The 18,681-nt window shown below is 45.8% G+C and overlaps 7 protein-coding genes across 7 annotated transcripts; 3 read left to right on the top strand and 4 right to left on the bottom strand.

Moving 5' to 3' along the window:
• Nucleotides 1-45: 45 nt before the first annotated feature.
• On the bottom strand, nucleotides 46-1,729 carry V1516DRAFT_677624 (uncharacterized protein). The gene has a single exon (XM_066922622.1). The coding sequence runs from the start codon at nucleotides 1,525-1,527 to the stop codon at nucleotides 241-243; it is 1,287 nt and encodes a 428-aa protein (XP_066777013.1). The 5' UTR covers nucleotides 1,528-1,729; the 3' UTR covers nucleotides 46-240.
• A 90-nt stretch (nucleotides 1,730-1,819) lies between these two features.
• V1516DRAFT_437748 (aldehyde dehydrogenase domain-containing protein) lies at nucleotides 1,820-3,779 on the bottom strand. Its single transcript, XM_066919037.1, has one exon. The coding sequence runs from the start codon at nucleotides 3,537-3,539 to the stop codon at nucleotides 2,025-2,027; it is 1,515 nt and encodes a 504-aa protein (XP_066777012.1). The 5' UTR covers nucleotides 3,540-3,779; the 3' UTR covers nucleotides 1,820-2,024.
• A 298-nt stretch (nucleotides 3,780-4,077) lies between these two features.
• On the bottom strand, nucleotides 4,078-8,118 carry V1516DRAFT_665174 (uncharacterized protein; the record flags this gene model as incomplete). The annotated part of the gene is made up of 3 exons (XM_066920653.1): nucleotides 4,078-5,737; nucleotides 5,795-7,727; nucleotides 7,788-8,118. The coding sequence occupies 3 exons, from the start codon at nucleotides 8,116-8,118 to the stop codon at nucleotides 4,078-4,080; spliced, it is 3,924 nt and encodes a 1,307-aa protein (XP_066777011.1).
• A 1,936-nt stretch (nucleotides 8,119-10,054) lies between these two features.
• V1516DRAFT_677619 (uncharacterized protein) lies at nucleotides 10,055-12,027 on the top strand. The gene is made up of 2 exons (XM_066922621.1): nucleotides 10,055-10,743; nucleotides 10,799-12,027. Exons 1-2 carry the CDS (start codon nucleotides 10,349-10,351, stop codon nucleotides 11,688-11,690), a joined length of 1,287 nt encoding a protein of 428 aa, XP_066777010.1. The 5' UTR covers nucleotides 10,055-10,348; the 3' UTR covers nucleotides 11,691-12,027.
• A 295-nt stretch (nucleotides 12,028-12,322) lies between these two features.
• On the bottom strand, nucleotides 12,323-13,534 carry V1516DRAFT_625579 (uncharacterized protein; the record flags this gene model as incomplete). Its single annotated transcript, XM_066919708.1, has 3 exons — nucleotides 12,323-12,462; nucleotides 12,526-12,755; nucleotides 13,029-13,534. 3 exons carry the CDS (start codon nucleotides 13,532-13,534, stop codon nucleotides 12,323-12,325), a joined length of 876 nt encoding a protein of 291 aa, XP_066777009.1.
• Nucleotides 13,535-14,467: 933 nt separating this feature from the next.
• On the top strand, nucleotides 14,468-15,824 carry V1516DRAFT_677615 (uncharacterized protein). Its single transcript, XM_066922620.1, has 4 exons — nucleotides 14,468-14,709; nucleotides 14,812-14,896; nucleotides 14,953-14,990; nucleotides 15,051-15,824. The coding sequence occupies exons 1-4, from the start codon at nucleotides 14,643-14,645 to the stop codon at nucleotides 15,611-15,613; spliced, it is 753 nt and encodes a 250-aa protein (XP_066777008.1). The 5' UTR covers nucleotides 14,468-14,642; the 3' UTR covers nucleotides 15,614-15,824.
• Nucleotides 15,825-15,833: 9 nt separating this feature from the next.
• Nucleotides 15,834-18,419, top strand: V1516DRAFT_653109 (uncharacterized protein). Its single transcript, XM_066920286.1, has 2 exons — nucleotides 15,834-16,141; nucleotides 16,211-18,419. The coding sequence occupies exons 1-2, from the start codon at nucleotides 15,983-15,985 to the stop codon at nucleotides 18,275-18,277; spliced, it is 2,226 nt and encodes a 741-aa protein (XP_066777007.1). The 5' UTR covers nucleotides 15,834-15,982; the 3' UTR covers nucleotides 18,278-18,419.
• Nucleotides 18,420-18,681: the final 262 nt, after the last annotated feature.

Below are 18,681 nucleotides of genomic sequence, written 5' to 3'. Positions count from 1 at the left end.
TGGTTGTTGGACTACATGGATGAATGGATAGCACTTTCAGGTCTTGGTAAATTGGATCTGTACAAACGAGAGTGGATGATCATTATGTATTAAGTAAAGAAACTATGTAAGATAGTCAGGACAAGTTTGGGCTTTTTTAGTAAGATAAATATTCAAATACTTTGTAAAATATATCATATATTACAGCTTTTGTTTGCCTTTCGGAAGACTAACTTGCGCTGACCTATAGCGCAATCGAAATTACGCACGACGAGTCTGTTTGGCACGCACGCGACGCAATTCCTTCTCTCTTTCCTTTGCCTGAGCTTTACGTTGTTCCTGAGGAGATAGCTTCGAAATGGCTTGTTTAGCGGCTTTCTTTTCTTGAGCTTTGACTTTCGCGGTTTCCTCTGCACGAGCGTCTTCCTCGGCCTTTTTCAGCTTGTTTTTCTCTTCCGTTCGAGTGGCAGTAAGCTTGCGCGTGATTTCGGAGCGGAATTTACCCTTTGCAGAAACAAAGTCAATGAGACCAATGAAAGCGGCAATGATTTTCGAGGTAGCTGCAAGGTCGTCGGCAGATGTGGAAAGATGCAATACCATATGTGCCCGTTTGTGAGGGACATACTCTTCCGAAGTCTTTGGACGATCAGGAGGAAGATCCGATATAACAAAGTATTCTAGAACGTTCGATAATCCAGAGAGTGAGGAAACAAGATCGGGAGTTGTTAGAAGCTGATCGGAAATCTCAGCGGCCTCAGACATGATTGTAAACGTTTGAGGAATCTTTGCAGAGTCCGTGGTCCGGGTGAGCGAGATATCGTAGTTTGAATCTCGGACACTTTTCATGTAGTTTTTGTTGACAATCGAGAACACAAACCCATCGTAAGTATCACCAGAAGATGGCGAAATTAGAATCTCGACCCTATCTGAGGGGAATGGAGTAGACAGGAAGAAAGAGAAAATGTAATCGAACGCAAGCAGCACAGGATTATGCCAGGGCAGAAGTGTGATCTTGATATGCAGACAGTAGGCGTTCAGCCGGCCGGTCGCATACATAGCATAATCCACCGGCCCGAGTCTTTTTAGAAATTTGTTTACAGGCATGGATGCATACGCAGCCTCAGTCTCTGCTACTGCGCTGGCGTCAAATCCAACCTGGTAGAACTGCTCTCTCAACATGGGGACCATCGCTTTGGCCCACTTTGTAACTCTTCGTCGATTATAATACGAACCGATAAAATGCGCGAGTAAAAACGCCGTCACTACAGCAAAAAACGAAAATTCATTCATCCAATTGTATACTAATAGACGGCGGTAGATAGGCAGCTTATAGAACTGCTCTGCTGAAAGATTGCCGCGAACTGGTAGCGGGAACGACGACACAGATGCAGACTCTGCAGCAGCAGCAACAGCAGCCGAAGAAACAATGTCCGCTGCTGGCGTAAAGGCTGCGAAGTCATCTTGAGCACAAACAACTGTCGGAGTAAGAACCAGAGCGAACGCTGCCAATGCTCCGAGACCTGCAAAAGTAGAAAACACACGAGTCATGATGGCAGTGTTCTTGCAGTCGATAACGATCAGATGAGCTGCAAAAGACACAAATAAAACACCAGAGTAGATGTTGTACCCTAACAAAGACTGATTGCTCAAATATACGGTAATTGTATCTGCGGAATTCGCTGAATCTGAAAAGACTCTCTTTAGTTCGAGGTGGGTCGACCTAATCTCCTCTCTTTGTTATGGCTCGGCTCGGCCAATGCAATCTCTAAAATCTGCCCTGCCTTTTCAGTCCAAGCGCTTTCAACTACAACCCTGAATATGTGATACACACGTGATACTTAGCGTGACCAAATAAAAGGATATTACTAAGCTACGACTAAACATATTCTCCAATATTCTTCAATTCAAATTCATTTGTCTGCTATCGAGCGACTGCCTGCAGTAGCCACACATTTGAAATTTTGTGATGATTTACGCAAAAGAAAAGGCCCAAACTCCTTCAATACAAATAGGAAAAGAAATGATACTTCACAATCTCAAAATATTTAGGCAAGATTGATATTGACAGTCTTGACCTGGGTGTAGTTGCGAAGGGCCTCCTTTCCGAGTTCACGGCCAATTCCAGACTCTCCGTATCCACCGAATGGCAACGCAGAATGGAAAGAGTTGTAGCAGTTGACCCAAACAGTACCGGCTTTGAGGCGGTTGGAAACCTCAATCGCAGTGTTAAGATTCTTGGTGTGGATAGCCGCTGCAAGACCATAGTTAGTACCGTTACCTTTGGCCACGACATCATCGATATCTTTAAACTTTGCGATGGTGCAAACAGGTCCGAAAATTTCCTCCTGCATGACACGCATCTTCTCGGTGACGTTTCCAAGAATGGTGGGCTTGATGAAGTAACCCTTCTCACCATGACGTTCTCCACCGGCTTCGACAGTAGCACCCTCCTTCTTTCCGATGTCAATGTAGTTCAAGATGCGCTCATACTGAACTTTAGAAACCTGGGCTCCCTGGAAAGTATTCTCATCGAAAGGATCGCCAACAACATTCTGGTTTGCACGCTTCTTAAAAGCAGCAATAACTTTATCATAAATACTCTCCTGAACATAGACACGAGAGCCAGCGGAGCAAACTTCTCCACCATTGTAGTAAATACCAAAATTGATCCATTCGACAGCACGGTCGATATCGACGTCATCAAAGACGATATTAGGGGATTTTCCACCAAGCTCAAGAGTGACCTTCTTAAGATTGGACTCAGCCGCATTCTTCATAATAGTGCGACCGACAAGGGTAGAACCGGTGAAAGCAATTTTCTTCACCTTCATATGACGAGAAAGCGCGTCACCAGCGATACGACCAAATCCGGAGACAACGTTAAGAACACCAGGAGGGAAACCGGCCTCCTTGATGAGCTTGCAGACGTAAAGAGCTCCCAAAGGAGTTTGCTCCGCAGTCTTCATGACAACAGTGTTACCGCAGGACAAAGCGGGTCCAATCTTCCAAGCAAACATAAGCAACGGGAAATTCCAAGGAATAATCTGACCGCAGACACCAATGGGCTCCTGCTTGGTGTAGGTAAAAGTCTCTGATCCGGTATCAACAACTTTGCCGTGGATTTTGTCAGCCCAGCCAGCGTAGTAGCGAATGCAGCCAATGCATCCAGCAATATCGCCCCGAGCGAGCTGGATGGCTTTGCCGTTATCAAGGGCCTCAATTGAAGAAAGGATGGAAAGATCTCGCTCGAAAAGATCAGCAAGCTTGTTAAGAAGAACTCCTCGCTCAGCGGGAGCGAGACGGGACCAAGGACCATCGTCGAAGGCACGGGAAGCAGCATCGACAGCGATATCGACATCAACCTCAGTACCCTCGTGGACTAGGGTAACAAGATCGCCAGTACTAGGGCTGTGGACTTCGAAAGCCTTGCCTTCCTTGCCAGGAACGAATTCGTTATTGATGAAGAGACCCAAAGGCTGATCGTATTCAATGCCATTGGGAAGTTTCATGTGAGTGGAAAGTCCAAGACTTCCAGCGGGAACTGAAGCAATACCAGCCATTATTTAGTATTATAGATGTGAGGTAGAAGAGAGGTAGTGGTGGATTGATTATTAGTGGGTCAAGAACTAGGAAGAAGTTGGATTGGAAATATAGAAATGAGGTAATAAGATCAGGAGGGCCACGATGTTTATATATAAAATTGCATGCCTGAATGTCCGAGATCATAGGAATATGCCGGATGGGCGGATAAGCGGGGTAGAGGGGAGACCTTTGGCCATTCAAACCTCACTGGTTGTGCGACGGTTCCTGGACTTGAGTTCGAGATCTGATGAAGTCAGAGGACGAGGGTGAGAAGGAGCGGGGTGCGGGGGAAGCCACTGACCCGTCGGGGGAAAATTGGGTCGGAAGGGTCCTCACCCGAAGTATGGTGGAGGATTCGGCCTGGGTTTGCCTTATTGAAGGCGGGGTTGGAGCCCCGATCGCCGAAAGTAAGTCACGGGGATGGCTTGGTCAGAAGTACGCGAGCTGGGAGGAAGGAGGGGGTAAATAGCCTGGCTGGAACAGGTTGAGGTTCAAAATACGACGGAGATCCCTTCATCAAGCTCGTGGAAATACAACTGTGGACGATCGTCGATAGTTGAGCGCACGGCGGGAAGGATGAGATGACGAGTTGTCATTGGCTGGCCTGTCCGCTACAGGTTCCTGACTATACTGTTGCTGCTTGCGCTTGTCTGAGCTAGTATTTCTGAACAGTCCCCGTCGACGTCCAGACATGCTTCGCTCTACCGACATTGTAGGCCGCTCAGCTTCGAACAAGCTGTGGGACACTCCTGTTCCTGTTTCCGAACCCGTTGTAAGTACTTTTTCTGCGACCGCTACCGCTGCTGCTGCTGCTGCTGCCGTCGACGACGATCCACTCGTAGGAGATGTAGTTGAGAGTTTTGATAGCGAAGACGCCCTATCCCTCTTGGATGTAGATGCTGTTCTAGATGTCGAATTGCTTCTACTCATTGAGTTCGTGGCTGCTGAGGGTGCACTACTGTCGCTTGCTGCAGAAACTGCAGCGGCAGCAGCAGCGGCAGCCGCTACTACTCGTGAAGTGAGACTTTCTTGCTGTTGCGGTAGCTGCTGCTGGTTGGAATTGCTGCGTCCTCCGCTTAGAAGTCTCTTCATGCTGCCTACCCCACTACGCAGCAGCGATGGCTTTCGGTCGATAGATTTACTTTTGATCCCCGATACGCCGACTGTTGTTACTGAGCTGACACCTTGTGCCGAAACTGAATTCTTTCGCGGCATTGCTCCTGAACCCGTAGTAACTCTTGACGTTCTCCCGGTTGCTTGTCGCGCCGCTTCCACCGGCTCTGAGTCTCTTGATTCGCGAACTCCGACCCCGCTCTCTTCACTAATCTGTGCAGCAGCAGGAGTAGGCCCGTGAATAATCGTTCTTTCGCGTCGAATCGCTTGCTTTTCGCCGACGCCGCTATTATTGTCATTGTCTGTAGTTTCGTTTGCCGAAAGTTGAACTGCTTGATTATTATTGTCGTTGCTAGATTTCGGCCACACAGCTGAAGTAGCAGCGTTGCTGGTGCCCTCGCGGACAGTCCGAAGAGAGTCCATCCGCTTAGGGTATGCAGGTCTCTCTCCTAGTATGTGGACTTCCTCCTGATGTTGTGGAACTGCTGCTCTAGCTCGTAGTCGCGGTCGATCATTGACCAGCGTTAGAGTCAAATCAGGTCTCTTCCGCCTTCGCGCAGTCGTAGTCGTCGATCCAATACTGTTGCTACTAGTGTTGCTACTGATACTACTACTTAGGCTCTCTCGAGTCTCTAGCTTCGATTCGATATCAGCCTTTGTTTCACCGATATCAGCAGGTATTTCGCCATCGCCTGCTGCTTTGATGATCATGGGTTCTGGTTTCTGGATCCCCAAGCCTGCATCGCTACTTGTTCCCGTAATTACTTCTACCATCGGACTTGCCTCCACTCTTTCAATACTATCTTGGACACTTCGGGCGGGTGTCTCAACTAAGTGATAATCCTGGGACCTTGATTCTATCGGACTAAAATCAATTCCGATAGATTCTGTAGTGACAGCAGAAGTCCGATTATCTGAGGAGACATTTGCGCTCACCCACGCTAGAGCGTTGCGACACCGAGTAGCTATGCTTTCGGCTCCGATATCCATTGCATGCCTTTGCCATAGATCCAGCAAGCCAGCCACAGGCAATCCAAACAATAACGATACTAGCGTACCCTCTCTGCAAACTCAGGTTAACTCAACTTTGCTGTTTTGTCATATATCATTTTGAACTTACAGATAATAGGCATTATCAACCAGTAGATCTCGAGCTTCCGCAAATGACCCAGAAGCTATTAGCATTCCTGTTGACAAATGCACAGCTTCTACATCGTCACCGTATCCGGGACGATCACGACCAAGAGCGCTTACAATAAAACTGTGAACCATTTCTCTGATGCTCTCACCATTGGAATTACTTCCAGCAATATACATTGCGAATATGAGCCAAACCATGGACACCGTCATTCCTCGTGTAGTCGCGTCAGACTGAACTTTTGTGAGAGCATCTCTGAAATTTGACTGCAGTTCCTCACTAGTAGTAGCTTCTACGCCAGCAAGCCATTGGTCCAAGACGATGAGAATAAACATTGCCATTCTGTTTCCATCTTGTTGTTCCTTGGCCACACATTCACGCTCCCACTTGACAATTTCAAGGGCAGTCTCGGCCTTTATATGACTAGGAATTCCAAATAAAATTTCCAGAAATTCTCTACGCTTTCCAAGAGTTGACTCGTTCGGCGCAACTTCAACGTCAGTTGCATCTACTTTGCTATTCATTTCAAGTCCAGAAGGAGAATCTTGCATGAGTTCGCCCACATTCATGAACATACAATCTGGTAAAATTGCTTCGGGTAGGTGCTGAACAGCACTCCCACCAGAACCTGCTGGAGACATTGGAGTTGTAGGTTGCTGAAGTAGCTGATTTTCTTCGGCACCAGCTCGAGATAACGGTAGGGCCGGCGATTCAGAAGGCGAATCTGAAATTCCACCAGACATTAACGGACCTGTTGGGTCGAGCAATTGCTGTTGTACCTGTTGTACTTGCTCAGCAAGCTCTTGGCGAGTTGCCAAAATGCTCTGTTCAGCAAATGACATCAAAGGTGATGCTGTTGCTCGAATAGCCGTGACTGGATAAACTACTGAGGTAGTCGGTTCTCCTGTGATCAGTTGTCGGTCGCTAGCTGCCGAGTGAATTGCTCCTTCTGCTCCTACCTGGGGTGTACCTGGAGATGGTTCGTCAAGATAATACGATAGCAACCCAAACGATGATCCTTGAGCTTCTTCGCGTGCATCAGAAGGTAAGTCTTCGGAGACATCATTACTAGGTTGAGCACGCGAAAGTGTTGCGACGGACGACTCAGCTTCATTTTCGCTGATATTGATTCGCACATGCTCAATACCTTCGAGAAGATCATATACATGCAGATCCATTGATGCATCTAGTACCCAAGCGACACCTGTTTCGCGCATGAGATCCATAGCGACAATAGGCACTCTAGCCGGTATAGAAAGGGTTTCTCGAGCGCCGTTATTTCTTCTAACGTCGTAAATTATGATTGTGCTTTCTAAATAATGTACAACTCGGCCATTTTTACTCCACTTCATCCAAGGATGAGAAGTAATGGAATTGGCTGCCGTTTCCTCGGCGATAGTAATGTCTTGTGGCGGATGTAACCTGCGGATCAAGCTTACCGATTTGCGCTCACTCACACACCATAGCTGGATCTCATGCTGAGGGGATATTGCAGTCAGTCCACCAGATAATCCCTGCTTTGCCGACAAGGACTGTTCTTCTGGACCAAAACAGATAGCAAGCATCAATGCGTCGGGGTCGACAGAAGTTGGATGGAAAGCAAGGGCAAGAACAGGTCGACTGGACAAATCAGTATCAGTATCTGGGATGACGTGGAGAATCTCAGGGTCGGAGGTTGAAGCATTCTCTGTAGTTGCATCGAAAGAGGCATAATAAGTTTTACCGGATGCACAAGCGACGGCAAAGAGATGAGGCGAATGAGGAGAAGCACATAGAGCTAGAACATCTGAGTTGTCTGGTGTGTTAAATAGCTGGATGGACACCTTCGACGCGGCAGAGAGAGGAGAATTGCCACCAGATACGGACGGTGGTATGAAAGGAATATCCAATAGGGCTAAAAGACTGTCGGAAATGACTAGAGAACATGTTAGTTGTAGTTCATGAGTTAAAAGTAAAACTATATGGTTCAAAATACCGATCAACATCTTTGATCCATCGTTGCTCCAGCAGGACACCACCGAGGATGGACTTGACAAAGAAACATCGACTCTGGGAATGACGCAAGTGAGATCATCCGGACTGTTTCCTGAAACAAATCGCCAAACAGAAAGAGCGAGATTTGGCTGGACCTGGATGCAGGCGAAGGCCGAGGGATCATGAGGTCGGGGACGTATGGAGGCTAGGAAATCAAAGGAAGCGGGCTGACGTTGCGGGATCAGGGTCGAAGGAGCCAGGAAATGGAGGGTCGACAGATCGCGCAGGAGTATAGTGCCGGAGGGCAAGATATGAAGAGAAATGTCGGTCATTTGGCGCGAAAGGCTCGCTTCTCGAGCTCAGTCTGTCTTCAGGGCTCCTGGAATAGCATCCCAGGTCCCAAACAAGAAACGCGGCGGTTGGGAAGAGAATGGGATCCAGGTCGCGACGGAGCAGGTGCGAGTAGGTAGCTGCGGAGAGTGAGCGATTTTGCGCGAGATAATATATGGGAACACACACAGGCTGGACAAGAGCGGAGGAACAAGTGGACGCGGATTGTTTGATATAGGAATTTATGGTCGGCGAGGAGGAGAAGAAGAGGAAGGAAATGAGCGGCAGCAAAACACGGCGGGATCAGGGTGGTCGGCGTAGGTGGGATCGCAGAGTGTGGCATCTGCAGCCTTGCTTTTAGGATACAGCCAGAATTGACGACCAGGTTCGAGTCAGATTACGTCCAGATTACGTTGAGATTACAGTCAGATTAGCAACGTTGAAAAGCGTATTTTATACCAAACCGCGTTCAGTCTTTCTCGGACCGTAAAGTTAGTAGAGATATCCGTGCTCTGAACAGCCCAGATTATTTATTGATTCATGGAGCGACTTGGATTACTGTTCCGTCGTATCACCACCGTGTTCCTGCAGCACGGAGCAGGGCGTGTAAAACTAACGAGACCAATCAAACAGAGCCACTTTTGCTTTCTTTCTCCGGGCTGCTCATTTTAAATGACATTGCGCGCGTTCACGCTTGGACGGAGAAACCACGTTTGGAGTCTGCACAAACGCCTCCTGTCTCCCTGAAATTAATGCTGTTCCTGAGTTTATCTGTCTCTGGTTTCGTTGTTTCGATCTTTGCCTGCCGTCTATCCTCCGACCTGCTGGACTAACGGTCGGCAAGATTTAGGTTCCAATGGACTTTGAACCTGCGAAACTGGTATTTTGCACCGGTGAGCTCTCATCAACAAACTAATCCAAATCTATCCAAAACCAAAGCAATCCCAAACAAGTCCAAACAAAACAAAAACAACACCTCAAGCCTCGACCTGCGCGGCGAATTACTGACTGGCTGGCGTCCTGGACGGCACGCCAGCACGCCAGCACGCTCGGCAGCAAGAAACCTCGTTTGGTCACCACCATTCCTGTGCTTCAAACTAATGAGACCATCTCGTCTCGCTAACCTCGCTCCGGGAAGGTCGTGCTAAATTCGAAATCATCGCGGAACCGTACCTGCATCGATCTAACGGTCCAAACCTCATAGGTCTACTTGACAGACTCTATTTTCGCGATATTTACTAACTAGCCCCGCATTCCGAGCGTAAATAATAAATAGTTTTTAGTACTGAATTCTGTTCTACACTCCGTCCCTTGGCTGATTTATTATTGTCCTCTTGATCTGTCCCATTGGTCCCTCCACTGCATTCATCAAGTCGTGCCATACACTCTTACTGGACCCTTCTATTCGATCTAGCACTCGGACTAAACCACAGCAACCGTCTTCTCTTCTCTTAAATCCTTCCCCTCCTCCCTAGTGGCTATTGACCCCCTTCTCTGCGCACCCAGGCAGACGCAGCAGAATCGATTACATAAGCATCTACAATGGGAAATGTATAACTAGATATCGAAAAATATATATATGCTCGAAATTTCCGTTTTGTAGGACATTTGGGCTTTTCCACAAGCCAGATATGGCCGGCCAAACGTTGCAATCAGTAGAGACAAAGAAACACAGTTTTCGGTTATACCCATACTGAGAAGCCTCATGGTGTTGGTATACTCTACAGCAGCCTTGCAACGAATCAGTCGAAATCGTGCATCTCTCGTTCAACCAGATGAAATCGTAATCTAAATTGTTTGCAAGCCTGCTGGGCTTGCAAACAATTTATATAATGATCCATTTTTAAATCTAATAATAAATGTTTCCAAACCTGCATTAAAAAATGTATAGTCTTTCGCTAACTGCCGATTTCCATGCTATAGGTATATATCAAGATAGAAGTTGGGCACGTGTGTAGATCCAGCCCGGGGTCACCTACCAGTGGTTGAACCGAAGTTGACATACTAATCTGGCCAGCCTTCGGTTCGTCCTTTCCTTCCTTCATTTTTGCAGCAATATTACAAGTATACAACTTGGCTTCTCTCTCTAATGTTCTAGTGCGGGTGGATCTGCCTACGTGCGCTTTATTGGACCTGGCGACTGGGAGATCAGACTTGCATCAAATAGTCATTATCTGTTATCAAGCTCTAGTTATTTTTCATACACAAAGCCAACTAGTGACTACCTGAGAGATGGCTCCAACTGGCCAGTCATCTTCCAGGGTCGGATTATTGTCACTACCTAATGAGATCCTTTTTCAGATTTTTGCGGATTTCCGAGGAAGTGATTTCTACGGACCGGTGCTTGTTAACAAGCTGCTGTATAATCTGTTTACTTCTGAGATGTATCGCCATCTAAGACTCTATCTGCCACTTTGCCCCTCCAACGTTGAGAACCTCGATCTCAACTCAAAAATTGTTGAAAATGAGCAATCAAGCGATGTTTGGGGGACAGACGATGATTGCATTCTAGATTTGTTTGAAAACTTTTCTATAGATAGCGAGCAGACGGATGTTTGTGAATCTACGCGAGCTCAGGGCACATTTCGAAAAGGGAGCGGAGCGCTTTTGAAAAGAACATTTAAAGAGTACGTCTTTACTTCGAATCAGTTCAATCTTGCCTGATATTAACTGATGCTTTAGAAATGCCTGCTTGGCACGTTTTGTGAGGATGTTGACGATCATTGGCCATGATCTCAAGCCGGAAGATATAGCCACCACCGCGGACGGCATTACTATACTTCCTTCTCCGCCGGATGGAGCATTACGGGGCGTTCGGAATCTTCTGCGTCATTTGACTGATCTGGAGTCGCTTACGTTTCGAGGCGATTCCTCACAGTTATCTGCAATCATCGAAAGCATTCCCAAGACGATTTCTTCGCTCTGTCTCGAACAAATGTCTAGATTGCAGTTTGGTGATTTATATTGTTTCCATAATCTACGGCGCCTGACAATTCGTTCTAAATCACCAAATGATTTGTTAAACACCAAACTAAGCAAATCTTCCTTTTGGGAATGTTTTTACTCGATCCGCATGCTTCTGGAGCAAAACGCACAAACTTTGGAACAGCTTGTTTTTGGAAATTTGAATTTGGCCATGCTTTTTGAATCGTATATGCCACTCTTGCCACGTTTGCGCTGTTTGGCTGTCGAATTTGATCCTCCCTCAACACTTGTTCCCTCTGGCGATCTTGTGCGAGGAGGCGAGCTCGATCCTCACATATCACAGCTATCGAATTGGTCGTGGCTTCCTGATTTCGTTTGCACAAGCCGTACAACCCTCAAAATATTTATCTTAGTCCGCCCAGGATTAGCGCAGGCCGAGAACGTTGTGGACGAATCTCATTTTGCTTTGATCAAATCTCTAGATTGGAAGGCACTCAACAAATTAGGTCATGGGCGGCGACTTAAAAGAAAATCCATTTTCAAAGGTCATTCAATGTCCTCTTTCATGGATTGGTCCACAGAAAAACCATCTGAATCTTCGACTCTTATGGAGCTCACTATTCGAAGACATCGGTCTCGCCATTCTTGATTCATGTACGGGGGACAAAAAGTTTTGGCTTTTAAAATTTAGTACGGCTTTTGGAGTTTGACTTTTATTTCGGCATTTCATCATTTTTATAATTTTCTGTTTAAACTTTGTCGACCTCTCGATTGTATGTTGAAACTTGAATCTACACTATCCTGTTGGTACCTAAGAAAAATCTATATAGGATAAATCAAATATAATCTCAAAAGTTTACAAATAACTTATTAAAAATAACTACACAACCATCGTCCCATGACGCGAGACGTCTAATCGAAACAGAGGCAAATTCATCAAAACACCTTACACAAAAGGGAAAATGTACTAATACAACACATTGAAATCACAATAAAACAAAAACGCACTCATACAGATGTACATAAAAAGCGAGTGACTAGAAAACTCCGTTCCAAAAAAGTTGATAAATGTAGATGCATACATCTAAATAGGAAATAACGAAGAGGCTTTTGTGGTTCGTGAACCTGACCTTGTTCAAAATACTTTGAGGTATGCTATGATTTTGAAAGATTGATAAAGCAAAAGGCAGCCAAATCGATGATGCAAGAAAATATGAGGATAATAGGTCTGTAGAAGAATAATATGAAAGCGGTAGATAATCGAGAGTTATGAGATCAATCTTAATCTTGATTTACAACTCGCAAGATCTTCCTACTATAATCTTGCTCGTCTGAAAGACTGCCATCGCTAAAGCGTCGCTCCGTCATCATCGGATTAAGACGCTGGTCGACAATTGCAACTCGACCAGAATTCAGTGATCCTGAGGTGGCGACATTCTGTCGCGCAGGAGCTGTGTCTAGAGCGCTTCCGCCCCGAGTAGGACGATTGGAGCGATTATAAGCATTCTGCGCTCCTGCATACTCTGGCCAGTCGTCATCTTCCTCGTCTTGTTGTCGTCGTCGTCGTAGGAAGAAAAATATCAATGCAGCCAAAATAGCAAGACCGAGCACAACACCCACAACAATACCTCCAATAGCACCTCCACTAAGACCTGATTTAGAGCTTTTCGAACTGGAACTGTTGGAACTGCTTGAATTGCTCGAATTATCAGCACTACTAGAGCTCGAACCAGATGTCTCCGTGCTCACATCAGCAGATGAAGACGAATCAGCAGTAGACACGCCAGTATAAGACGTCACAGTCTGATCAGCAGAAACTAGAACAGACGAAATAACAACAGAAATAGGAGAAGTAGATGTCGCATCCCCAGTTGTTGCGGGGACATCTGAGGAAGACGTAGACGAATCGGTTTCAATAGCAGACGAAGTTGTCGACGAAGTGGTTGAGCTGACTGACGTAGTGGAAGAATCAGATGTAGTGGAAGACGTGCTCGAAGATGAGGTGGAAGAAGTTGTCGAAGAAGAAGTTTTTGCCGCGGTGGAAGAAGTGGTAGTTTGAGTTTTACTTGACGTAGCAGATAAAGCAGTGGAAGAAGCAGTGACAGTCGTGCTGTAAGCTAATGCAGACTCCAGTGCTGCAGCATTTTCGACTTCGCCCACACCTGTAAGATAAACAGAGTAATAAGTGAGCCCACCGCACATATTAATACCATATCCATAACATCCCACATCGCACTCATCGTCCGAAACTTGTCCTGACGGGATTGCGTTGCCACAGTAACATGTAGAACCCTGAATGAGACCCAAAACAGAGCTGTCAATGCCAGCACATTGTTCTTGGCAATATCCGTCAGTTTGAAATTCATAGGTATCGTTAAACACTAAAGAACCGGCACTGGAAAAGCAGCCGACATATGTCAGAACTGCAGAAGTGGACTTTGCTAGAAGAAAAACTGCTGTTGCCGACGCGGTAAGAGTCGATCTTAAAAACATTTTGATGGTCGAGAAATTTCAGACAAATAACCAGAAAGTCGAGATAGCTATGTCGGTTCGCGTCAGATAAATCTTAACGGCAATCACTCGTCTATATTATCCAAAAATAAATGACACGCCAGTGAATGTATACAGACTGCTACAAGGGTTCAAAATGTTCGGAGCGATATCAAAATTGATGTACGAGCAAAGAACCAGCAGAATACTATACTGAGAATAAAAGACAGGAAGTCGCAAAAACCAAAAAAAAACTGCGGAAACTAGTCTGTAGGAGTTGTCGCTGACGCTTCCAGAGTTGGAGGAGTTGCGAGATTAAACGGGGGAGGAAACGTTAGCGAAGAATAAGCAGTAGCACGCGCCTCGAATAACACGCGTCTCAGATTCTTGTACAACACAGCCAAAACGAGCGCTGATTATTCGACAAGTGTCGGCGACAACACGAGAAATGCAAAAGCGATCTTGCGGAAAATAACGAAGACTAAAGAGCGATTCAACTTGAACACAACGAGATATGGAAAGGAGGCGAAGATCGTTGTTTGGAAGGTGGACCGAACGACCGCCTGGACATCGAACTGGGGCAGAGAAGATTTGCTCAGAGGGCAAGGGTGCAAGGCAAAACGCGCCCAGAATTGTGCTCTTCGGCAGTTGCGCGTCAGCTCGGCAAACTTGGGTACTGGAAGCAGTCTATGAATAGTAGCCCCTGTCTCGGCAGAGTGAAAATACGATCAAAAGCATAAGGCATAACTGTGAAATTCATCACTCGAATAAGGAATAATGCGCAAGTCCGTAGCACGAGTCATCGTTTTCACATACCAGTCACCAACTCACGGTGTTGGCGCAGGGTACGCGGCGCTTGTGACTCATCACGTGCCTACACGATTCCCTCAAGAACGAAAGCCCAGCCGTACCCAAAACCCGTACTGTTGTAATCGTGCACGTTCGATTGCTGGTCGAGTCGATTTTTTCTCTTGAAATCGAGGTCAGACCTGCTTATACGAGGGATCCAATTATTTGCCAATTCATCAGTACTGTTCCTGATTTATTCACACACTCATCTATTCTGTCATTTGGTTTTGGAGTAGATTTACTCCATTATATTTGATTCCCCATGAGCACGTCCGGCTACGCGACACGCTCGCGAAAGCAGAGAGTCGAGCCCGAACCTGAACCTGTTTGTACGTCTACTCCGATGGAAATGTAGTATGGCTAAATGGGTGCCAATTGCATGACCAGCCTGATTTCGGTGTGAGACAGAATTTGTGCTAACAGATCACTAGCTGACCTGGCAACCGACCCCGAGGTCACCAAGGCACAGCAACTCCAGGCCTTCAAATCTGATCATAGACATCTCAGTCTTATCAGGTACGTCATATCGATCTACCTGCAGTTTGTTTATTATTTTTACTGATCTCAAATAGAACTCTTCATCTTGCTGATTTTATCACTCTTCTCAATGGTAGTACTCTTGCTTTTAGTTTATTCTGTTGGTTTATCTTCAATTGTACTGACAAACTAGGTCTGTGTGGAGTTATGAGCATATTTTCTTCTCTCCGGTACTGCCTTGCAGACGAAGACGATTACTATTATCTTTGGCTGGCTATAGGATTTACTCCATTTGGCCTGTTTTTTGATTTTCTGGATGGTAAGGTTGCCCGTCTTCGCAAGAAATCATCTCTTATGGGCCAAGAGCTTGATTCATTGGCTGATCTTATTTCCTTTGGGGTTGCCCCATCCGCTTGCGCATTCTGCGTCGGTTTCCGTACTGCTGCTGACAATATCGTTCTTCTCTACTTTGTTCTTTGCGGCCTCCTTCGTCTGGCACGTTTCAACGTAACCGTGGCCAATCTACCCAAAGACAAGTCTGGAAAGTCAAAATACTTTGAGGGCACTCCTATTCCTACCACCCTGTCAATCATCTTCCTCATTGCTTATTGGGTCCATAGAGGTTGGATTCACGACGATATTCCATACGGTGTTATTGGCGAGGACGAATGGTACGAAATCCATCCTATTATCATCCTGTTTTTCATCAGTGGTTGCGCTATGATCAGTAAGAGCCTTCATATTCCAAAAATATAGCCTCAAAAGAATTCCTTTTGGCGCTTAATTTTTTTCGGTGTTTTCTGTGATTGGTCTATATCTATTGTCACCTTCCTATAGTAGGTCCACCTCTTCTATCTATTTCCTTCTCAAAAAGTACTTGATTTTCGGTTACTCCATATTCAATTTCTCTCCTGTAGACTGGTCCAGTTCGCACAATTATCTAATAATCTGATTTTCATCAATTAAATCATAATCACGTGATCCAGTCCGGGTAATCGAATTGACTCTTGCTAGATGAGTTGAGAAATTGGTTCACGCAAAGACAGGCTCTTGCTGCAGAATTAGTCAACTGCGATCGAATTTAAGTCACAATTGGTCCTACAAGTTGAACTTTTTTTGGTCATAATGGCTACTGAACCGATTGAAGAAGTTGCTGGAAAGGTTGCCGAGGTTTCTCTTACTGAGGTGGATTCTACCGCGAGCAAGACAGTCGCGCCCAAACCGAAAGCACCTAAAGCGAAGAAAGCAAAGAAGGAAGTTTCTGAAAGTTCTTGTCCTCTAGAGGTGAGTCAATTGTTCGCTGAAATATGAAAAAAAGATTTATTGAAAGTGTATTGACTAGGATATTACTAGATTTCTCCTCCCCCCGCGTATATTCCCCATCGTATTGAAATCTTTGAGGAGCTGAAGAAGCAATATGATAGCGAGATAGCGGCGAAGCCTCGTGTTGATATTACTATCACCCTCAAAGACGGTACTACGAAATCTGGTACAGCATGGGAAACTACTCCGATGGCAATTGCTCAAGGTATAAGCAAATCTCTTGCAGACCGTACTATTATCTCAAAGGTAAACAATATTTTATGGGATCTGAATCGTCCATTTGAAGAAGACTCATCAGTTGAGTTTTTTGATTTCGAAACTCCTGAAGGCAAGCGTGTTTTCTGGCACTCCTCGGCACATATTCTGGGTGAGGCTACTGAAAGGCATTACGGCTGCCATCTATGCGTTGGTCCACCTACGGAAGATGGCTTTTTCTATGAAATGGCAATGGCTGATGAACGCGTTGTCACTCAGACTGATTTTAGTGCTCTTGAGACCATTGCAAAGAGTGCAATCAAAGAAAGACAGCCATTTGAGCGTCTCATTGTTTCAAAAGAAAATCTTTTGCGTATGTTCAGTCACAACAAGTACAAGCAAACGATTATCAATTCTAAGATTCCTGATGGCACCTCTACCACTGTTTACAGATGTGGGCCTCTGATTGACTTGTGCGTAGGACCTCACGTTCCCAACACTGGTCGAGTGAAAGCGTTTAAGGTTCTCAAGAACTCTGCTTCATATTTCCTTGGCAATGCTGAAAACGATTCGTTACAGCGTGTCTACGGTGTCAGTTTCCCAGATTCGAAACAGATGACCGAGTATCTCAAGTTTCTTGAAGAGGCTTCTAAGCGTGATCATAGGAAAATTGGTAGAGATCAAGATCTTTTCTTTTTCCATGAGCTATCTCCGGGCAGTGCGTTCTGGCTACCGCATGGTACTCGTATTTACAACAGCCTTTTGGAGCTAATGCGATCCGAATATCGTATTCGTGGTTATGAGGAAGTCATTACTCCTAATATGTTTAATTCGAAGTTGTGGGAAACCTCTGGACATTGGCAACATTACAAGGATGATATGTTTTCAATTGCAGTCGAGAAAGAAACATTTGCTTTGAAGCCGATGAATTGTCCGAGCCATTGCTTGATGTTCAAATCTCGAGAGCGATCGTATCGCGAGTTGCCATGGAGAATGGCTGATTTTGGCGTTCTCCACCGAAATGAATTTTCGGGTGCGTTGACAGGGTTGACGCGAGTGCGTAGATTCCAACAGGATGATACTCACATTTTCTGCACGCAAGATCAGATAGAAGATGAAATCACTGGTGTTTTTGAGTTTTTGCAGCATATCTATGGAATTTTTGGATTCCAGTTCAAATTGGAGTTATCTACTCGACCAGAAAAATATCTCGGAGAGCTATCTACCTGGGAGGATGCAGAGAGGAAACTCAGTTCAGCCTTAGATAAGTTTGGTGCTCCTTGGGAAATCAACCCAGGTGATGGTGCCTTCTACGGTCCAAAGATTGACATTACTATTTCAGATGCTCTGCGCCGCCAGTTCCAGTGTGCTACCATTCAGCTAGACTACCAGCTACCTCAGCGATTTGATCTTCAGTATCATATTGCTACGTCGGAAAACAAGGAGGAAACAAAGGAGGGAGAAAAGGCGCAGTACGCTCGACCAGTTATGATCCATCGCGCTATTTTAGGATCCGTGGAGCGAATGACTGCAATTTTGACAGAACATTTCGCAGGCAAATGGCCATTTTGGCTGTCACCAAGACAGGTGCTGGTCATTCCAGTCGGAGTAAAGTACATAGAGTATGCAGAACAAGTGCGTCAACGTCTCTTTGAAGCTGGACTCTATGCAGACGCGGACTTGGGTGGTAATACTCTCATGAAGAAGGTTCGAAACGGTCAGCTCCAGCAGTACAACTTCATTCTAATTGTCGGAGAAGAAGAGCTGAACGCTAAGGGAGTTAACGTTCGCAACCGCGACGACCAGAGCCAGCAGAGTAAAGGTGAAATGGTTGGGCTAGACGAAGTTGTAGAGAAGTTGGTTGCGCTCAAGGCCAGTAGACAGCTAGAAAATAAGTTGTAAGGGAGACCTGTTGCGCGTATATTTTGCTCTTATATCTACTGTTTTTAAGCTCTGCTACTCTTTAAAAAACATCTTTTCTGTATTTTTTTTTAACTTGTTTGTCGTACGTACATATAGAATCAATCAAGACAGTGATACTCATCTTCTGGATCCCATTACGTGAACACTCGTTTGTGCCCAATCCGGGACGATCATGTGATCGCCAGCCACTTGCGTTTAGCCAAATGACCAGGACAGAGGCAGGGCGTCGCCGCTCGCGGCTCCAGATCCCAGGAAGGCGGGCGCAAAGCGGTGACGGACTTTCTTTGCTGCTGCTGCGGATTCTTACTTCCTTGAACCAGCTGGAAGGGCCACGTTCTGCGTCCTTTGTTCTTTCGTCCTACCTCCATCGTACTACCACGGAC

This window comes from Lipomyces oligophaga (assembly GCF_038497815.1).
Source record: "Lipomyces oligophaga strain CBS 7107 unplaced genomic scaffold V1516scaffold_5, whole genome shotgun sequence".
Classification (NCBI taxonomy): domain Eukaryota; kingdom Fungi; phylum Ascomycota; class Lipomycetes; order Lipomycetales; family Lipomycetaceae; genus Lipomyces; species [Lipomyces] oligophaga.
This window is presented reverse-complemented; position numbering and strand designations above follow the sequence as displayed.

Coding starts and splice junctions, on each gene's coding strand:
- V1516DRAFT_677624 (XM_066922622.1), bottom strand. CDS start 1,527: ATGACTCGTGTGTTTTCTACTTTTGCAGGTCTCGGAGCATTGGCAGCG.
- V1516DRAFT_437748 (XM_066919037.1), bottom strand. CDS start 3,539: ATGGCTGGTATTGCTTCAGTTCCCGCTGGAAGTCTTGGACTTTCCACT.
- V1516DRAFT_677619 (XM_066922621.1), top strand. CDS start 10,349: ATGGCTCCAACTGGCCAGTCATCTTCCAGGGTCGGATTATTGTCACTA. Junction 10,744..10,798: donor TTGAAAAGAACATTTAAAGA/GTACGTCTTTAC, acceptor CTGATGCTTTAG/AAATGCCTGCTTGGCACGTT.
- V1516DRAFT_677615 (XM_066922620.1), top strand. CDS start 14,643: ATGAGCACGTCCGGCTACGCGACACGCTCGCGAAAGCAGAGAGTCGAG. Junction 14,897..14,952: donor AGACATCTCAGTCTTATCAG/GTACGTCATATC, acceptor GATCTCAAATAG/AACTCTTCATCTTGCTGATT. Junction 14,991..15,050: donor TTTTATCACTCTTCTCAATG/GTAGTACTCTTG, acceptor CTGACAAACTAG/GTCTGTGTGGAGTTATGAGC.
- V1516DRAFT_653109 (XM_066920286.1), top strand. CDS start 15,983: ATGGCTACTGAACCGATTGAAGAAGTTGCTGGAAAGGTTGCCGAGGTT. Junction 16,142..16,210: donor AAAGTTCTTGTCCTCTAGAG/GTGAGTCAATTG, acceptor GGATATTACTAG/ATTTCTCCTCCCCCCGCGTA.